Source organism: Amblyomma mixtum, chromosome 3 (genome assembly GCF_055824585.1).
Source record: "Amblyomma mixtum isolate Tamu chromosome 3, ASM5582458v1, whole genome shotgun sequence".
NCBI lineage: Eukaryota > Metazoa > Arthropoda > Arachnida > Ixodida > Ixodidae > Amblyomma > Amblyomma mixtum.
Genome location: NC_143014.1, coordinates 403147288 through 403166051, shown reverse-complemented (window position 1 = coordinate 403166051; position 18764 = coordinate 403147288). Strand labels below are relative to the sequence as shown.

Below are 18764 nucleotides of genomic sequence, written 5' to 3'. Positions count from 1 at the left end.
ACTCATTCTGAACCTTAATGAAAAATTTTAGGACGGCCATTGAAGCAAATGCGCCGGCGTGAACAACTTCATAAACTGTACTTCGCGATAATTAGTTCGAAGTGAATATACATTTAACTAAACATTGGTATGCTGAAAATATTCAGGAATGTTCACATATATTGTAAATATTATGCTTCATATACTATGACGTGTTGAAACTTACGGTATTGAAAAGTCAAAAAGAATGTGAGATGTATGCAGCAAGTGGTTTTGTTCGGGCCGCAAGCGCTCGTAATTGGCACTTTCATTGCGCGTACGAGACGCTGATTTATGTGGCTCGTGGTAGTCACGCGTGTCGCATGTCTTTCTCCTGTTTTTATTCAATAACAGAGCGTGGAAAAAGCGCGAACTTAAGAGCGCGCGCATGTGTCAGCCAACTGCCCGGACGGCGAGCGAGCGATGGCCAAAAAAGCGTGCCGTGTGCAGCGCGCGCAGCCGGCGGGCGAGGATATTCGAGGAGGAAAACGCCGGAGTGGAGGAGAGTGTCGCTACTTTCAAATTATCGAGGGGCTTTAAGGATGGAGCAGACGACGCGGCAGGAGTTGCACGCAGCGTAAAAGACGGCGCGCAATTCTGCTACTGTGTATACTACTCTCCGTTTAGTAAGATTGATGTGCGGACACGATGGTTAAAGTGCTAAATTGTTTTTGTTAAGCCATGTGCACATGTACTTCAGTAAAAGCTGCTCATCAAGGAAAATATGAAATCGGCGGCCGGGCATACATATCGAACGTTGCTCCAGTACCGAGATGAATGCCTAAGTTTACAGCTATATCGACGGTAATTGTTACTGTGCCTCTTTGTACAAAACACGTATTCTTAGCATAGGTCGTATCTGACCCAATATATAAGCAGATGAGTGAATGGAAAAAATTTTACTGTCGTATATAGAATAAAACATACATGCAAAAATGTTTTCACAACTTCAAAATCTTTCTAGATAGAGGCTTTGATGTCAGCGGTTTCACTACATCGTTCCTGTCCGTCACCGATAAGGCATAGTTCGCAAAAACAGGGCGGAAAAACTTTCCGCAGATGAGTTTCAGAAGCTGGCTGTGGTGGTCATTGGACGCAAGCTCGCATTTCAGTGCTCCATGTTCTGCAAGAGCCTCAACTGCATTGTTGACTGCAGCTTGCAGGGGTTTTGATAAGAACCGTCTTTTGTTGAGCAACACCTCGACGTAGCTCTTGAGGGCGTACAGAACATACAAAAACTGCGTTGAAGGATAAAGGAGGCCTCCTCTGTCCTGAAGACGGATCAAACTGTCACTGGGCGCAGATGAGGCTGGTCGCGTGAGAAGAGCATTGCAGCTGCTGCAATCAATTTTTTCTTGAACGACGCGAGCCAAATAACCTCCTAACATCGCAAGTGCTGCAGTGTCTGGCGCTGGCAGCAACGTTTTCTGTGTCCTGAGAAGGTCTTCAAGGAGACTTTTCGCCTCCGGTGGAAAGTCGTCCGCGCGCTGGGTGACTGCAAGTTTCTGTGCACTGTTCAGTGCTCCAAGTGCTTGCCTTTCCGCTTCTATTACGTTGCTGTGTTGGGAAGCAGACACTAACCCAGTTTTTAAGGCCTCTACGCCAGCGAGTACCGCTCTAGCATCTGTCTGATCATTGCTTCCTGCAGACCGCCTTAACCAGCCAAAAAACGACTCTATGGGGTCCGAAGAAAACTTTCTGGTCAGAACAAACTTGAACCCCTCTTTAGCAATGAGGTATTTGACGCATTCAACGTTTGATTTTGTCGCTTTGCTTGTGTTGTTGTTTTTCTTCGGCGCCTTGTACAGGCCGTCTGCTTCGGTCGCCGGCCGGGCTTCATTCAGCTAATTCGAAATCTGTTTTTAGCGCCGCTTTATTCCGGGTTGCTGCGCATTTCAGTGCACAAGGATTAGGCGCGTTTTTGCTAACTTGTTCCGGCTCTGAGTGTGCTGGTTTCGTCGATGTTGATTGTGTGTCTTAGGAATGTTCGGTTAGAGGACTGCGCGCTTTCTTGCATAGTTGCGGACGTCGTTTTTGTGTTGTCGAATGTTTGCTTTTATATACTTTTGGTAATGGCTTAGGACGAGTTGGTCGTTTGTGGAGTAGGCAAAGGCCACATTTATTCCGCGGCCGCCGAAGCCCCTGCAGCCGGCCGCAACTACGCGCACGCCCATCCATCCTTAGAGTTCCTGTATATGCTACCTAAGGTAGCAGAGTTGCGCGTCTGTTTTCCCTCGCCGCTCCGAACGCCATTCGCCGAGAGGCGGTCACATGATTTTCGTGACGTCATGTGTTCTACCCTCCGCGGAGAAGCTGACTTCACAGGTGCAGCGCCGAGCGAGCTGTCAGCTCGACGCCTCAGTGTGCCCGCGCCGTCGGCTACATTCATTTGTTTTCCGTGCACACCTGTGGCGTCAGGTTTGGTGTTCTGAAGTGGCAGTGACGGATGCACTCGTCAGCTATGACTGGGTGCAGTGCGCCAAACTGCAGCAACCGCACAGGGAAACGGCAAAGCGTTTTACGCAGTGCCATGTGGAAGGTCGGCGGCCGAAGTGCGTCGGCGCCTCAAGTGGCTCTTGAGAATGAACCTCTCCTGTTTGCGGCTTTGAAAGGCTTACAGTACTGATGAATAAATAAAAATTTGTAACATGTTTCACGATCTACCAGTGCCATCACAACCAACATTTGCCTGTTTCGACAGCGAGATCAGAATTGTATTGGTAGAAACATTTTTCATCTGTCGACATTTGTTTACCTTGAACAAATCACTAGTTTTTTTTTTCTTACACACATTATCAAATAAGGAACAGGCAACGAAAATCTTGTTTGTCTATATCTTTCACTTAGTGTCCTTTTATGGATACTAGTTTGAGCCTATACCTGTCCCTCGAAGAAGTATTTGTAGCATATCACTGCATTAAAATTGTACAGAATTTACAGTCTGCATCTGCAACTCTTTGGCCCTTCACTAGGGCAGGCTCTGCTTACTCTACTGCTGCTTCGAGCCTTCTGTAGTGATGGTTCGAGGTGAAATATAAGGGACAATGAATGTTTGAGAAGCAAATTCCATGCAAAGTTTTGCTACATTTCGATGCCAGTCTCACCTGCATAAACATTTAATTTGCCTATGCAGCCGCTGCGGTGGCTTAGTGGTTATAGCTCTCGGCTGCTGACCCGAATGACGCGGGTTCGATCCCGGCCGCGGCTGTCGAATTTCGATGGAGCCGAAATTCTAGAGGCCATGTACTGTTCCCTGTCATAGCGTGAGTCGCTTTGGGCAGTTATAACCCCCTAAACCATTTGTCTGCCTACGCTATAAAGTATTGTTCTTAGTAAAAATGCCCTTAAAAACCATCTAAAAAAGGATTAAGTGAGAGATGTGACGATAGGATAGGCGAAAATGGCATGTAAACAAGTGTCGCAAATCTTGATGCCGCGAATAATTTCAGCTAGAAGACAGCAAATCAGCCTATAACCCCGGCTTTAAAAAAACCCAGGAGTCCCGAAATGTCTTGATACTGCGAACTAAGCCGAATCTACGAAGAAGGAGCACAAAAATGCAAAGCGGAACATTAAATTAGTTTTTCCGAACAATAAGGATGAAGCAGGCACGAAAACCTACCACAGGAATCAACAACTATTGCAATTTAATAACTAAGGTGAAACGATAGTGCTTTTCGATAAAAAATGAGGAAAGTTAAATAAGATCCACGTGTAAGAGTACTTTCAAGGTCCTTTAAAGATCCGAACTATCACTGCATTTACCAACGGGATACATTTTGTGAAATGTGTTGGGCAAGCAATTGAGTGTTAATTTTTTCGTTATGTCAGACTCGCCTTGTTCAATGCATTCCCATTGCTTTAGTCTGCTTGCCTACAACAAGTTCCACAATTATTTTAATGTGATTCTAGAGAGATGCGTTTTCGTATTTTCCGCGTATAACTCGTACAGACACGGCTGTGCTAGTTGTGAAAAAAAGTAATTCATCGCTATACTCTTTTTGTTCTTAAGACGTGCACGCAGGAAGACAGGATGGGACAGACGCTGTCTCATCTGGAACAGAACTGCTTGTTCTTCTGAAATTACTAGTTCCAGAAAGAAAAAAAAAACTCGTAGGCCGTTTCCAGTCTTTTTTCGTCAGTTTGTCATGATTACGATTTGCTGTTAACCTTTGGCGATTTTTTTTTCGTGCTGTATGCACACCCTGGCCAAATCACAGATCAGTTTTCAGCGTTACGTTTAGAAACTTGCCATCAAGTCAATCTATTTAAAGGAGAAAAAAAAAGCCCAAGCGCCCTACACAGCGAGCTACGCAGCCCCTGTACGTACGAGAAGTGGCTTTCCCGCACAGCTTAGAACATGATGGCGGACCTTCGCGCAACTCTGCTCCCTGCGGGAGCATATACAGGAACTCTATCCATCCTGGGATGGCAGCGCCGCCCCGCGGAGAAACACGGCGGAGTCAGACGGCGCTTCAGCAGCCTTTGACCAGGCACAGAAAAAATAGAGGAGGCTATGCCTCCGCGCACCGCGAATCTGCGCGTCTTCTGGACCGCGGCCTGGTCAGCGCGCCTCTCAATGTGCTGACGCATGAACACGTAGGTGGTGGTGGAAACGTTTATTGCCAATGATGTAAATCGTAGGGGCGCCTGGTTTGCCGCAAAAGTTTGCATGATGACGAGAATTGGTCTGGGTATCGGGCATGCAGCAGTATTGGGTATTGAGCAGTCCGGGTTTGTAGTTGTCGCCAATGTGCAGCCTGCGCTATGGTGAGGGACGGAGCGGGGGGCGCGTATTCCATTCGTTTGTCTCGGTAATACGAGAGAATATCACGGAAGGAGACCAGGTAGTGCGCGGGCCGCGGGCGAACGGACCGTCGTGTGAATCGCCCTTTAACGCCATTTTAAGTACGTGCGCAGTCGCCTTCTTTGCGCGAGGAACGTGCCGGCCACACAAATGGCTCGAAGGGCAACGCGAAAATCGCGAGCCAGACGCCCTAGAAGCTCGCCAGGAGCAGAACACCTGTGAAAGAAAATACGAGCAGAATCGCTTTATTAAGGCGAAAGCCTTTAATGCCTCATACCGCCGTGAGCAGGGAATGCTAGCAAGTGTGTTCGAGTTCCGGCGAAGAAAACAAAAAAAAAAACTTTATTGAGACTGGGAATCGAACCAGGGCGTTTGGCAGTTCAATGGTAGTCGCCGCCACGAACACGGTTTGAGCAAGAATAAAGGCAGATCTAGTGAACGCGCGGGTTTCGTGAGTGAAATGAAACAAATGAAAAAATTGCGAGTATGAAAAGAAACAAAAATATAATAAATTAGATCATAAAACACGAAAAATATTAGAGAAAAGGCACATCTAGTGAACGCACGGGTTTCGTGAGTGAAATAAAACAAATAAAAAAATGCAAATATGAAAAGAAACAAAATAATAAAGAAATTAAACTATAAAACATGAAAAATATTAAACACAGACCGCGTGGTCCAGAAGACGCGCAGATTCGTGGCGGCGGTGCGCGGAGGCAGACTCGCCGGAGGAATAGACCTAAGAGCGCAACAGCCGTGAAAGAAAAAAAGAGGACGAGGAGGGGAGCGGAGGAGGACGGGCGGCGATGCGAGGAGGGTTCTGGGACGCCAGCGAGGAAATTGCCCCGAAAGTAATCTCGGTCTCCCGAGATCAGGAGTGGCATCTGCACACCACGATTATGGCTAGACTCAGCAAGCAGCAAATATGCGAAAAAACACACAAGGCGGCATTAAAAGTTCTCAACTCACGGCTGTGTAAAATTCAGACTCCGCCTTCCTGTTCTCCCAGACTGGCCGCACCCACCAACGCCTCGGTGTCGGCAGGCCCTCCAACAACTTCTTCTCGAGGAGGCAGTGCTCCTCGAGCAACAGGAGCCGGCGATTTTCGGCATCGAAGGAAGCGGAAAGCGCCGGCGTGTCGACGTCTTCCGCTTCACAGACGCTGTCTGGGTCCATGGCAATCAGCAACTTTTTTTTCTCGAGGAGGTAGTACTCCTCGAGTATCAAAAGGCGCACGCCTTCGGGATCGTACATTCCGACTGTCGCCATTGCCAAATTGCGGGGAGAGCCCGAGCAGCGCGAGCCCAAGCGTTATATCGACGCCTTGGTGGCCCGCACTATTTTCACGTCTCAAGGGTTTCATTCAGCGCACCACCGTACTTTTTGAATAATTCAAAACTGTTTACTTTACTAAAAACATATGAAATGTTACCTGGTATCTAAAAGTACGCATGAATAATATAATATAAACACATTCCATGTTGCATTACAGTCGTGTTTATTCACGGGTTGCATAAGCAGACATCTAGCAACCCTGCTTGTCACGCCGACCGAATTCGTTGAGTACAGCGTTGCATGTGAAGGCACTGACCGAAAATCGCACTGCGGCGTCACCGACTAGGACGACTATTTTCGTTCTAGTCGCAGCATGTGAAACGGGGCTTAGATGTTCGAAGCTTCTTCAAAGAATAGTTACTTTTGCAAAATACGATAAGCTTAAGCGCATGTACTGTAAAAAATAGTGTATTTAAACTAAGCCGCTGGTTAGCATTGCAGGTAGCGAATGCAGCCTTTCAAGAAAACTCTCTTTCCAAGTTACAGCTGCTAAACTAAAATTACACGTCCTTCTAGGCTTGCCAGCTTCACTTCATTGAGTCTGACACCGTGCGAGAGGCCTCCGACATCGACGAGGTTACAGGGCGCACCACCACTGCACCACTTTCGCATCTGCGCCTTCGCCCAGGCGCAATCCCATCAAAGTTTCCGGGATGCCCGTCTTATACTTCTAAGCCAAGCACCTCAAGGGATCGTATTCATTTAAAATATGATCTTAGAACAAATGCATGTATCTCCAATAAAAATACACATACGCAGTTGTGAAGCTAATTGAGAGTGTTTAATTCTTCATTATCACTGTGGTTCATAAAACTAGGTGAAAAAAGGTAAAGTTTTAAACAATGGCAAATTCATTTCAAGTAATGCATAAAGAAAAACATCTACTGAGAGAGCGCAATGCGATAGAGGTGCTTAAAAAACCTTTGCTCGGATGGTTTGCGGCTAGTGCCTCAAAATAAATTCCGCGTAAAGTGTCTGCTATTCATTCCAGTATTTTAACAAAAGAAAAAATCTGGAGTGATAAATTGTAACCAGCCGGAGGGACGACGCTTGCCGGCGTTCTGGGCCAGCCGAGTGGGACGCGTCCCGCTCGGCTCGCCCAGAACGCCGGCGCGCGTCCCACTCGGCTGGCCCAGAACGCCGGCAAGCGTCGTCCCTCCGGCTGGTTACATGGTGTCAGAAGTGGCCCTTTGAGGCCTATGGAAATCGACCCTGCGTCCGGCGTGCTATGGACCTGCTGAAGACACCAGAGCCATTGCGGCTGACTGGTAACGTAACAGAAAACTGGAAGCGTTTTAAGCAGAAATTCGAGTTATTTCTGCAGGCGACGGAGACTAAGGACCAGCCCAGATCGGATGCATCCAAGGCGGCACTCCTGTTGAGCATCGCTGGCGACGACGCTTTGGACGTCTTCAACAACTTCCAGTTTGGCGACAATGAAGACAAGACGAACTACAGCACCTTGGTGAGCAAGTTTGATGCTTATTGTGCCGAAGTTAGCAATGAAGTACATGAAAGATACGTATTCCGTTCAAGAAAGCAAGCGGAGGGAGAACCTTTTGAAAAATTTGTTCGTGACTTGAAAAAGCAAGCGGCACAGTGCAACTTTGGCACGCTGCAAGAATCGATGATAAGGGACCAGATTGTATTTGGCACGTGTAATCCTCGACTACGTGAGAAGATGCTGCGGGACAACCAGCTGACGTTGAAAAAAGCAGAGGAAATGTGCAGAGCAGCAGAGACGCTAGCACAGCGGAATGAAGTTTGGCACAGAGGGGACGACAGTGTCGACGCGATTTCGAGGCGCGCGGCTCCCTCGAAAGAGGGGAAAGAAGCAAAAAAACAGTTTCGTTGTCGTAAGTGCAACCGCTGGCACAAACCTAAGCAATGCCCAGCTTTTGGAAAGAAGTGTCGTTTGTGTCACAAGCTGAACCATTTCGCAAATTGCTGCGCGTCAGCCGGGGTCAGTGAAGTGCGAGAACAGCAAGACGCGGACTTTGACATCCTAGAAGTCACCACGGCAAAGCGCGAGAGGCCCAAGCAGCACACCAACAATGGACCGACGCTGGCATAATGCTGGTCAAAAACGGCTCGAAAGTCGTACCGACGTCGGCATTGGGGCAAAAAGTTACTTTTTCCAACCTTGGCCTGATGTGCGGACCAACATTGAACCGACATTCATGCCACTATCAGACCACTGTTCAGCCGCTCTACCAACACTGAACCGACATTCATGCCACTCTCAGACCACTGTTCAGCCGCTCTACCAACACTGAACCGATATTCACACCGCTATTGTACCCACTTTCAGCCACTCTACCAACACTGAGCCGACATTCATGCCACTATCAGACCACTGTTCAGCCGCTCTACCAACACTGAACCGACATTCATGCCGCTATTGTACCCACTTTCAGCCGCTCTACCAACACCGGCTTGACATACCACAATTAGGCCACTGTTCAGCCTTTCTGCTAACGCTTGCCCGAAGTTTATGCCATTGCATTTCCAGTTCAGCGAATATTCACATTCCAGTTAATGTTCGCATTGGGAAAGCCATGGGTTTTGGCATTGCAAAGCTGCAATCATCTCTTCTATACACATGCACAACAAAATGAGGCAACGAAAGAATCCAACTGAGAAACAATTTATTAAATAATTAGGCACCGTGGCTGGGGGCGCGCGGTTGCGCGAGTCCTGCGAGGCAGCGAGGGCCGCGCAGGAGGCGGGACCTTGGGAAGGAGCCAAGGCCGCGCGGGAGGAGGATTTCTGGGAGGTGGGGGCCGCTTGGAGAAGGGAGGGCACTGTGCTGGGGGCTGAAGCACAGGGGCTCGCAGTGGTTGCCAGGCCGGCAGCGGTACTTGGCAGAAACGCTTCGGCAAAACGCCTTTTGCGTCCGCCGCCACGGTCCACCGAACCTGGCAACCACTTCCTAATAAACCCCTGTGCTTCCACCACATCCGCCCCCGTCTTCTCACAGATGGCATCTGCATAAGATAAGCGTTCATTTTAGGCCAGCAGAAAAACTTTGCTCGTTAACAGAAATCAAGATTATTTCAGCAACAGAGAAAACAGAAAAGGCCACAAGTACATGTTAACTCAAAGTGCGTGCCAAAATGAAAGGCCTACAGTATCCAAATACAACTTGAGGAGAAAATCCACCTGAAAGCTCTTCTAACCAACTGTATAAAGCTGCTGCGACATCACGGACGACCACTTTGCACTACTAACATATGGGAGCACAAATGGCTGGCAGATACAAGGCACGACTACGATCCATGACAAGAGATGGATGTGACTGGTGGGAGGGCTTTCTTTGAAAGGCATCTGCTGACTCATATATCTTCAGATGCACATGGAAGAAAACTGCAGATGACTACCCCCATAAAAACAGTAACAAAATATTCACCTGTAATGAAAAAGAAAACTGGTAAAGTATCAACTGAAAAGAAGAAAAGAAAACAAAGCGCAGCAGAACCTGGTGCATGTTCTTCCACTCATCTTTTAAAATTCAGTTAAAAGCTACTGCAACAACATACCTGTTGCCACCTTGCATAACTTCAGGGCAATAAATGACCACTTGCCCTTGCGGCCATGGAGGCTGTACATCCTCTGTACAGCCACCCCCATGATGGCGGTCATTATGTTGGAGCCCACCTCCCTCAGGCCCTTGCCCCCCAGGCGGACCAGCTGCTTTCGCTGAAAAGAAACACCACAGGTGCACAAGCTATTAGGCACAAACATCAATTATAATTTCATTTAGTTTAGCAGAATCGAATAGCTAAGACAATTGTGTGACTACCTGTCAACAGCCCATGCGAGTACCTACAATCATAATGCATAATTTCTGTATGATACAATAGCTTGACTAGTTGCTATCAGCAGAAAGCACCACCACCAATATGGACATTCTTTTTTTTCCCAGTTTACTAAGAGCAGGGAAACTTTAGCGATTAAGCAAAGGTGGCCAACTCCTACCCATTATGCTTTGCATCTTGGACATTATTATATTATAACTATAATGCTTTTTGCAGATATCTATGTGCTGGATGTGTTTTCTCTGCACAGCCGTTACGCTAAAATTGATTTGGTTTGTAGAACTTAAAGTTCCAAAGTGACTCAGGCTATGATGAGGGACACCATAGTGGAGGGCTCCGGAAGTTTCGACCACGTGGGGTCTTTAACATGCGCCACTGACATCACAGTGCACACGGGCGCCTTGCTTTTCGCCTCCATGGAAAACTGGCCATCACGGCTGGGTTTGAACCTGAGTCTTTGGGTTCAGCAGTCGAGTGCCCTAACCACTCAGCCACCATGGCGGGGCTCACTACCCTGAAATTGAGCAGTCTAATTAATGCTATACAAAGGGCGCTTATTTAAATCCCCAAGCACCTGAGTAAAGCTGCGTGCTTAGCAACCACATTTCATTAAACGATGTTGCTTGTTTTTGGCAGCAGATTAAGTAATGAAATGTGCATAATGTGAGCAAAAGACAGGGAAGAGGTGGGTTAAAGCTGCCCCATTATTTGGGAAACCTAGCCGAAATTAAGACGCGCTGAGAGAGGACCAACTTCCAGCTGTGTTCACAGCAGTTCATGCAACAGTATATTAACCGAAAGCTCAGCTTCCTGTAAAACAGACCTTACAACATCCTTAATGTTAGCTACAAAGTCCACTGCTGAACTAAATTAAAACAGCACAACAATAAATGACAAATGTAAGGAAAATGAGGGGCTCGTTATGAGACACCTACGAAGAAAGGCAGCCACAGGCAACAAAAGCATAGGGGATTTTTTTTTGCTGTTGATCGATGTAAAACAATAATGTAATCACAGAAATATTTGACTGAGAAAAAAAGTTTGTTGGAACCAAGTCTGTTATGCAACGACCGGCCACCGGCAGAGCTCTGGAAAACTATATCGAATGACATTTAGTGACACCATCTGAGAGCAACTGCCCCAAAAAAGCCTGTGACTGCACCGCCAAATACCAAGCTACTACAAGATGTGACAGGTGCAATGCTTCGCACAGAACCAGCATCAGTAGCTTGGTTTGCTGTTTAGCGCTCCTTCTCGCCTAAACGCTCTGATGCGACAGCAGTCTCGCAGGTGGCATTTTCTTTGCATTGCGTGGCTGAAACATGATGTGACAACTGGCACTTGCCGTAAGCAATATTGCGAGCGCCACATGTTCAGCACTGCTACTGAGCCCAACAAATTGATAGGAGCCAAAGAGCAGATAAAGAGTCCCCTAACAGCTGTCCCGACACGTGATGCAGTTTTTGCAAGCTCTGCTACCGGCTGGGCATTGCGTACCACTTTTGCTTCCAACAGTAAATCTCACCACACAAGGAATCGACAGGGCGTTCCAGTGAACACTCTCAAAAATTCCTAAAGAAGCGCAAGTTCGATATGGGAAAACAATTTTTTTTTTTGGAGGAACGATCTCTCAGCAGTGGTGGACATAATTTACTGCATAACTGTGCGTGTGTACCTGCAAATATTTCTTCTATTTTGAACTCCCTATTCTTAGGAATTCCTGAAAATGTTCACTGAAACAGCCAGTGTGTATATCAGCAAGCAACTTTCATGAACAAGACATTTACATTAACAAAACACACTGTGACAGCACACTCCAGCACAACAGTAGGAATTATATCTATGAAGAGCATGTTATTCACAGAGCACGGCATGCAAATACTCTTGGAGCTCAAGATTTCTTCACAAACCTCGGAATTACATTATGCATGCAAATCGTTAGTAGGCATTCATTTTTTCCAGACACGAATTATCAGAAACATTAAATCACCAGTCCAGCAGCCACGCTGTCGTCCTGGACGGCAGCTTCCACAGTGTCCAACTCCTCGGGGGAGAATGCGGGCAGTGCAAGGGTGGGAGGCGGTGGCGAGGGGGACACTGGCCGAGTCCTCTGCTCCAGCTGCCGGTCCGACCGCAGCAGCACATGATCCTCCAGCCTTTGTAACCGCTGCATTAAGTCGCGCTGCTGCTGTCGGATCTCCAGCACCAGGCACATCAGCTTCAGCAGGGTAGCTGAAACTGAAGCAATCAACAATTTCAGTGAGAGCAGGGTTAACCTGGGCGCAATAATATCATTTGCGCACTGAGGTACAATAAAGAACAGTATGAGGCTAACAGTAGGCAGCAACACACTCTGTACTATGCTCCTAAACTTCCACCAGTTTTTATCCTCCAGGACACTTCTAATTCATGTTATATTCCTTGCTAGCCTAATTTAAATGCCATAAATGTCACCATGCACTGACAAACCCCTAGGTGAAATGGAGCTGCTCTATGTGTGATAGCTAGCACAGAACCTGCAGCCTTGTTGTGTAAAGGACTTCTCAGTCTATGAGCTTCGCCAATTTTTACATTGCTTCATGGGCATTTCCACTGCTATTGCACCATGGCAGAGATGGCAGCAGTTAGTCGCAAATGGATTCTTCCAGTGTCATGAGAAGCATGTGCTAATAGAAGCGAGAAAGCAGAGCAGGCCTGTGCCCTTAATATAGCATTGCACCATTTGGAAAGTATTGCTCACGGCAAAACCCACATTGGCCAAAATGCTGGAGGTAGACATCTGTTCTAACTGCAAGTGCTGGCAGGGATCAATGCATTAAAACTGCAACAAAGATAGCCCTTATGGAATTATAGCCCTTAGCTGACAGGCGAAATGCAACAAAGAGATGGACCAAATGTTTCTTGCTAGGCACAGGAGGTGCCAAACCGTTGAGACATAAAACAAGGTCACATTTATCTCTTACCACGCATCCATTTTGCTGCAGGCAAGACAAGACTAGGAGCCAGCTGATGTGCTCCACAAGGCAGTTAGGCTGTTCAGTTCTTTCCTAAGCAAGAGGTCCTCCTTCAGAGCATGCCACTATTATTGGCTGCTTATCTCCTTCAGCACCCTTTATGGGAGCTTTGTGATAGCGCAATTAATTTTTTTTCAGCACATTTCGCTGCATCCAAGGCACTGCATTGACTTCCAACCAGTAAACTTTTAAAATACTTTGAAAGACATTGAAAAATTACAATATGGGCCTTGCTGACCAACCGCGACCAAGCGACCAAATTATGCTGGTAAGGAAACAAATGCACAGAACATGGGACTACTGTGTAGAGTGCAATTCGTAGGAGTGGCTTCCTGGTGGTGATGTAGGCCGAGAGAGGCAACAGAAATGCAAGGATCCAAAAGAACCCAACAAAAGCACAACATACAGCTCTTGGGAAGGGCACACAACAACCACTCCACTATGAATCACAAGAGGAGAAAGCAATGGAAGTACTAGGTTGTAAATTCCAGTACCACTTCAGTTCAATACAATCGTTTTTGAGAAATACATGTGATGATTTTCAGAGTGACCCCTTTCAAAGCACATAGTTTGAAACTAGAAATGTGCTCCTAGCACCGTTTCAAGAGCCACTGAGGAGAACTCCGTGCAAATATCTTCCTGAATAAGTATATTCTCTAGGTCTTTCTGGGCCCGTTGACTGCTGCTCGGCAGCAGCAGGTACAATGAGAAATTTAAAATTTGCTGTTTTTCTTTAAGGCAAAGCAGATCTAGCTTCTATATTTTGTTGTGTCACTTGATACTAGACAAAATAGGAGTGCAATTAAAAGAAAGGAACACAGTGAAAAGACGGGACAAGCAGCATTTGTTCTGTCCTCTCACTGTGTCCCCATGTTTGGCTTGCATTTCTCTTTTTGCACAAAAGTAAACAAAGTGAAAATCTCACCATCAACAGTCCCAGCTGTCGACCCCTCCAGCTTGCTGGGTGGCGCACTGTTTTCGTTCACGCTCTCCCCAGCGTGATTCAGTGGGGCTGGAGATGAACATGCGTCATTGATGGCAATCCAGGAAGTACAGAACACACTACTGTGTACAACCACAATGTCACATTTCTATCCTAATTGAATGCAGAAATGCTACTTCAGGATATTTTTGGAGAAGGGACAGAACAGTTGCATGGCCAGGCTGTTTTGCATACAGGTGATCTTTTTAAAACACAATAGACACAAAATTACGAAGTTCAGAAACAAATTCCTGGTTATATAGAGATGCCCCCCAGGCAATAGTAACACTTCCTTTGGCCGAAAAGATATTTTAATTTGGTTTCAATCACAGGCTGTACAAAGACTTCATAATTCAAAACCCATCAAAACCGACACCTCCATGACAAGTAGTTGACGTGACAAACAATGTCACATCATGCAGATACCTATGACACATAAAAGAACATTGTGATCCGACTGCGGCGGCGCGTTTCGATGGAGGCGAAACGCAAGAGGTGCCCGTGTGCTGTGCGATGTCAGTGCACGTTAAAGATCCCCAGTCGGCTGAAATTATCCCAGGGCGCTACGGCACCTCTTTCTTCCTTTCTTCTCACACTCCCTCCTTTATCCCTTCTCTTATGAATGTCCACCGAAATGCGAGAGAATTACTGCACCACTTTCTTTCCTGAAAAATCAGTTTTCAATTTTTTAAATATGTGTCTATAGTACTTCAATAATTACATTTCTCATGCACCAGCATGGTGCATTGGTACCGTATTTTCCGGTGTATAAGACGCGGCTTTTTTCAAAAATCTTGCTGGTGCGTCCTATACAAGGGTGCGTCTTATATGCGAATTTTTCGTTTTTTTTTAGAGAGTTCAGAAATTACTCAGGTTCATGTTCAAGCCTTTTTTACCGAAAAAATATCACTAGCAATGAAGCGGTTGTAACACGGTTAATACTTCAATACGGGGACCACCGTGCGCAACTTTTTTTAGGTGAACTTTATCATGAAACGACGGGGATGACGACTTCCGGGATCACAAACACACCACCGTTTCGGAGGCCCCAAGCAAAAGTAATGTGAAATGCCAAAAGATGACGACAATCACGCTTCTCGCCATTGTCAAGACAAGCCAGGACAAGCCGGCGTTCTTTTTTCAGCCACCCTTTGCCACTTTGTTTGCTCCATGTACGTAGTGCGAAGAGAATATTTCAGTCGCGTTGCCACCAGAAATGGGCGAACTTTTTGATAGCGCATCCGAAGGTGAAGACTTCGAAGGTTTTAAGTAGAAATAAAATGTTCTTATGGACATGTGGGAGAGTTTTTTCGTTTTTCTTTCTTTTTTTCCAAAACGTGGGCAGGAATGGCGTGAGTGTTGCCTTTTTCGACCACTTAGCGTTGCTTAAGAATTTCTCACAAGTACGGTGAATTTCGTGATGGTTGCGCAAGCGTGTTTAATTGATCCTCACTAGCCCAACTGGGAAAACTGGGGTGCGTCTTATATAAGGGTGCGTCTTATATAGCAACTTTTTCAATTACAGCCTGCATATATGGCGGGTGCGTCTTATACACTGGAAAATGCGGTACATTTAAGGACACAAAAGAAACTGTCATGGCGAAACCAAAAACAGAGAGCGGAATATATGTCATGTGAATAGAAACCTGTTCGCAGTACTGTTAACGTGGGTAAGAGAGTTTGCCACGAAATGGTTACTGGCAGATTCACTGCTGATCTGAGAGCATGGCAAATGTAAAAAGCTGATGCCAAGTCTGAGCACGTTCCATTTCTCTGCAAGTGCAATTAGCTACGGTGGAGTTTTTTTCCCAGATTTTGCAAGCATACTACCATAAATCCCCAATCAAAACTAACACAATGTCGACCTTACATTAAATAGAAATGAGAAATGGTGTTTTAGTTTTAAGGCGGTTAACATACAAAGGCGACTCAGGCTATGAGGGACGCCGTAGTGAAGGGCTCCGGAAATTTCGACCACCTGGGGTTCTTCAACGTGCACTGACATCGCACAGCACACGGGCCTCTAGAATTTCGCCTCCATCAAAATTCGACCGCCTTGGCCGGGATCGAACCCGCGTCTTTCCGGTAAGCAGCCGAGCGCCGTAACCACTGAGCCACCGCGGCGGCTTAACAAATGAGAATTCATGTCTTACGTGGTGACGGCAGCTGTACAACATCGTTGTGGCCCTCATTTCCTAAAAAAGAATTGCACATGAACGTCTTGTTGAGTATGCAAAATAATTTCTCATCAATAAAGAAATATGAGAATTTCAATTACCAGAAACTGCCGAGCTTTCTAGGGCTGAAGTGAACTCGTAGCGCCGCACCTTTTTTTTCGGCGCTCTTGTAGGATCCTGCAAACATTCTCAATATCTCGACAAAAACCATGTCATCTCCAAGCAACAGTACGGATTTAAAAAAAAACAAAACAACTGAGGCCGCCTTACTGGAAATCAAAGAAAAGCTAATTGAAAACATAGAAAATAAACTGCTAACAGTTGGCATATTCCTTGATATGAGGAAAGCGTTTGACTCGGTTAACCATAAGATATTGCTTGAAAAAATGCAGTGTTATGGAATACGCGGCGTTCCTTTAACCTTATTTGCTAGCTACCTTGACAACCGATCTCAAACAACTATCATTAACGGTATTTCATCTGGGATCGGTCAGATTGTGTCTGGTGTGCCACAGGGCTCCGTTCTAGGACCACCGTTGTTCTTATTATATATTAATGATATCGTCAACCTTCATCCAGCAGACAACATTATAATCTATGCAGACGATACTAACGTATTTTTTTCAGGGCAAGATAGTAATATTTTGCAAGCAGCCTCCAATAGTTGGTTATCCCAATTGTCTGTTTGGTTAAAATCAAATAGGTTAGAACTTAATGTCAGGAAAACAAAGTACATACTGTTTAGAGCCAAAAATAAGGAAGTTCCGAACAACTTCCAAATTCACTTCGAGCAAGCTCCTATAACTCGTGTCAGCTCTACAATGTTCCTTGGAGTCATTTTTGAAGAACATTTACTCTGGACAGATCGTGTAAACTACATTTGCACTAAAATGGCTCGCTCTGTTGGTATCCTAAATAAATTTCGCACAATACTGCCTCGAAAATTCAAACTACAAATTTATTTCTCTCTAGTCTTTTCGCATGTACAATATTGTTTGTTGATCTGGGGAACGACTACCTCAACCAATTTTGTGAAAGTACTTACTTTACAAAAAAGAGCTGTACGAGCAATTGATAACTTACATTACAGTGAGAGCACGGGTCCTTCCTTCCTCAACCATAGACTGCTAACCATCACGGCCGCTTACCACAAGAAGCTTGCTGTTTATATCAGAAACCTTATGAAAGGAAACTGGCAGACTTTCGAGAGCACATATTTAATTGCCCAAACAGCATACAGTCTTAGGCACCCTCAATACCATGCACCAAAATCTCGTACAAACTATGGGTTTCAAAAACTAACTCACATAATTCCTCATAATTAAACACATATCCATACTTAACAGAATTGTCACTACAAAATATGTCCGAGGGCTGCTTTGCTGACTTGATGCCCGTTCAGCTGCCTGTATAGCAACACTCAGGCCAACAGACTATCAGTTTGAAAGCCTGTGAAACACTCATGTGGCAGAGGCATTGTTTTGTTTACAATTAAAAGTGTGATTCTGGTTTCTAGGATTTAGCAGCTTTAAGCTATGAAGAATGACGTAGCGGAAGACTCCAGATTAATTTAGACCACATGGGGTTGTTTAACATGCACTGATATTACAGAGCACAAGCGCATTCTGCACTGCTCTATTTCACCACAGACAGGATGTAACCTGGGCCCTCGGCTCAGCAGCATGGACCACTCAGCCACTGCGACAGGCTAACAATTCAAACTGAACTAAATGTAAACAGCTGGATGAGTTGGTTCTGAATTTTCATTATGAAACACTGTCTCAGTGCACAACAAACATGGATGAGGAAAGAGCACACAACGCAAAGCATCAATTGATGTCTGGCATTTGTATTGTGTGCTCTTTCCTTGTCTGTGCTTTTTGTGTGCCAAAAAATGTTTCATAATGCAAAAAAAAAATGACCATACTAAACCTTTCTGTACTAAATATTATTAAGCATACTGAGTGCAGCACTAATTCTGGGAACTACAGGTCTTCAAAAACAAGGCACTAATGAGTTTCAGAAGTAGTTCATCAGCTTACAAGTGCAATAGCTAACAGTTCATTCTGCTCCTCTTTTTGACAGCTGGCTAAGCGGTGGCTATCAACATGACTTCTTAGTCGTAATTTAGCCATGCAGAGGTGCAGACTCACAGAATCTAGCAAAGAGGCCTTTACAATCGCTGATGAAGCTACCATCAATATGTCTGCAATAAGACCACTTATGGCAAGTGGTAACGACGACCACTGGGCAACGCATCCACTCCCCTCCGAGAGCTGGCTCGGCCTCAGCTTTTGCGAGCCGCGTCACCTCCGAGCTCCTGGCCACAGGCCAGTAGCACTCTTCTTTTGTCTCTGTGAGCCATCCGACAGGAATGACTGCAAGGCAGTCGTCCTCAAGAGGAAACTTCACCACAGCGAATGGTTTCGACATGCTGCACAGAGGAAACACGACAAAAGATTAATGGGGAAACAAAGATTTTTACCAGACACTGTCTGTGCCATACTCTACTGGCATTTGCCTGTTTGGGTGCCGAAAACTTCACACTACCATGACAACTGACAGGTACTCTTACAACCATCTCGTTCTACTTCGCAACGCACTTCTGAACTT

At 45.8% G+C, this 18764-nt stretch overlaps 1 protein-coding gene across 1 annotated transcript; it reads right to left on the bottom strand.

Annotated features, from left to right (window-relative positions):
• Positions 1 to 907: 907 nt before the first annotated feature.
• LOC149357417 (uncharacterized) lies at positions 908 to 17932 on the bottom strand. Its single transcript, XM_089576585.1, has 8 exons — positions 16253 to 17932; positions 16128 to 16169; positions 13918 to 14004; positions 11969 to 12216; positions 9700 to 9859; positions 9079 to 9147; positions 5854 to 6084; positions 908 to 1831 (listed from the first exon to the last, which is right to left on the bottom strand). Exons 4-8 carry the CDS (start codon positions 12191 to 12193, stop codon positions 960 to 962), a joined length of 1557 nt encoding a protein of 518 aa, XP_089432711.1. The 5' UTR covers positions 12194 to 12216; positions 13918 to 14004; positions 16128 to 16169; positions 16253 to 17932; the 3' UTR covers positions 908 to 959.
• Between the last annotated feature and the right edge of the window lie 832 nt (positions 17933 to 18764).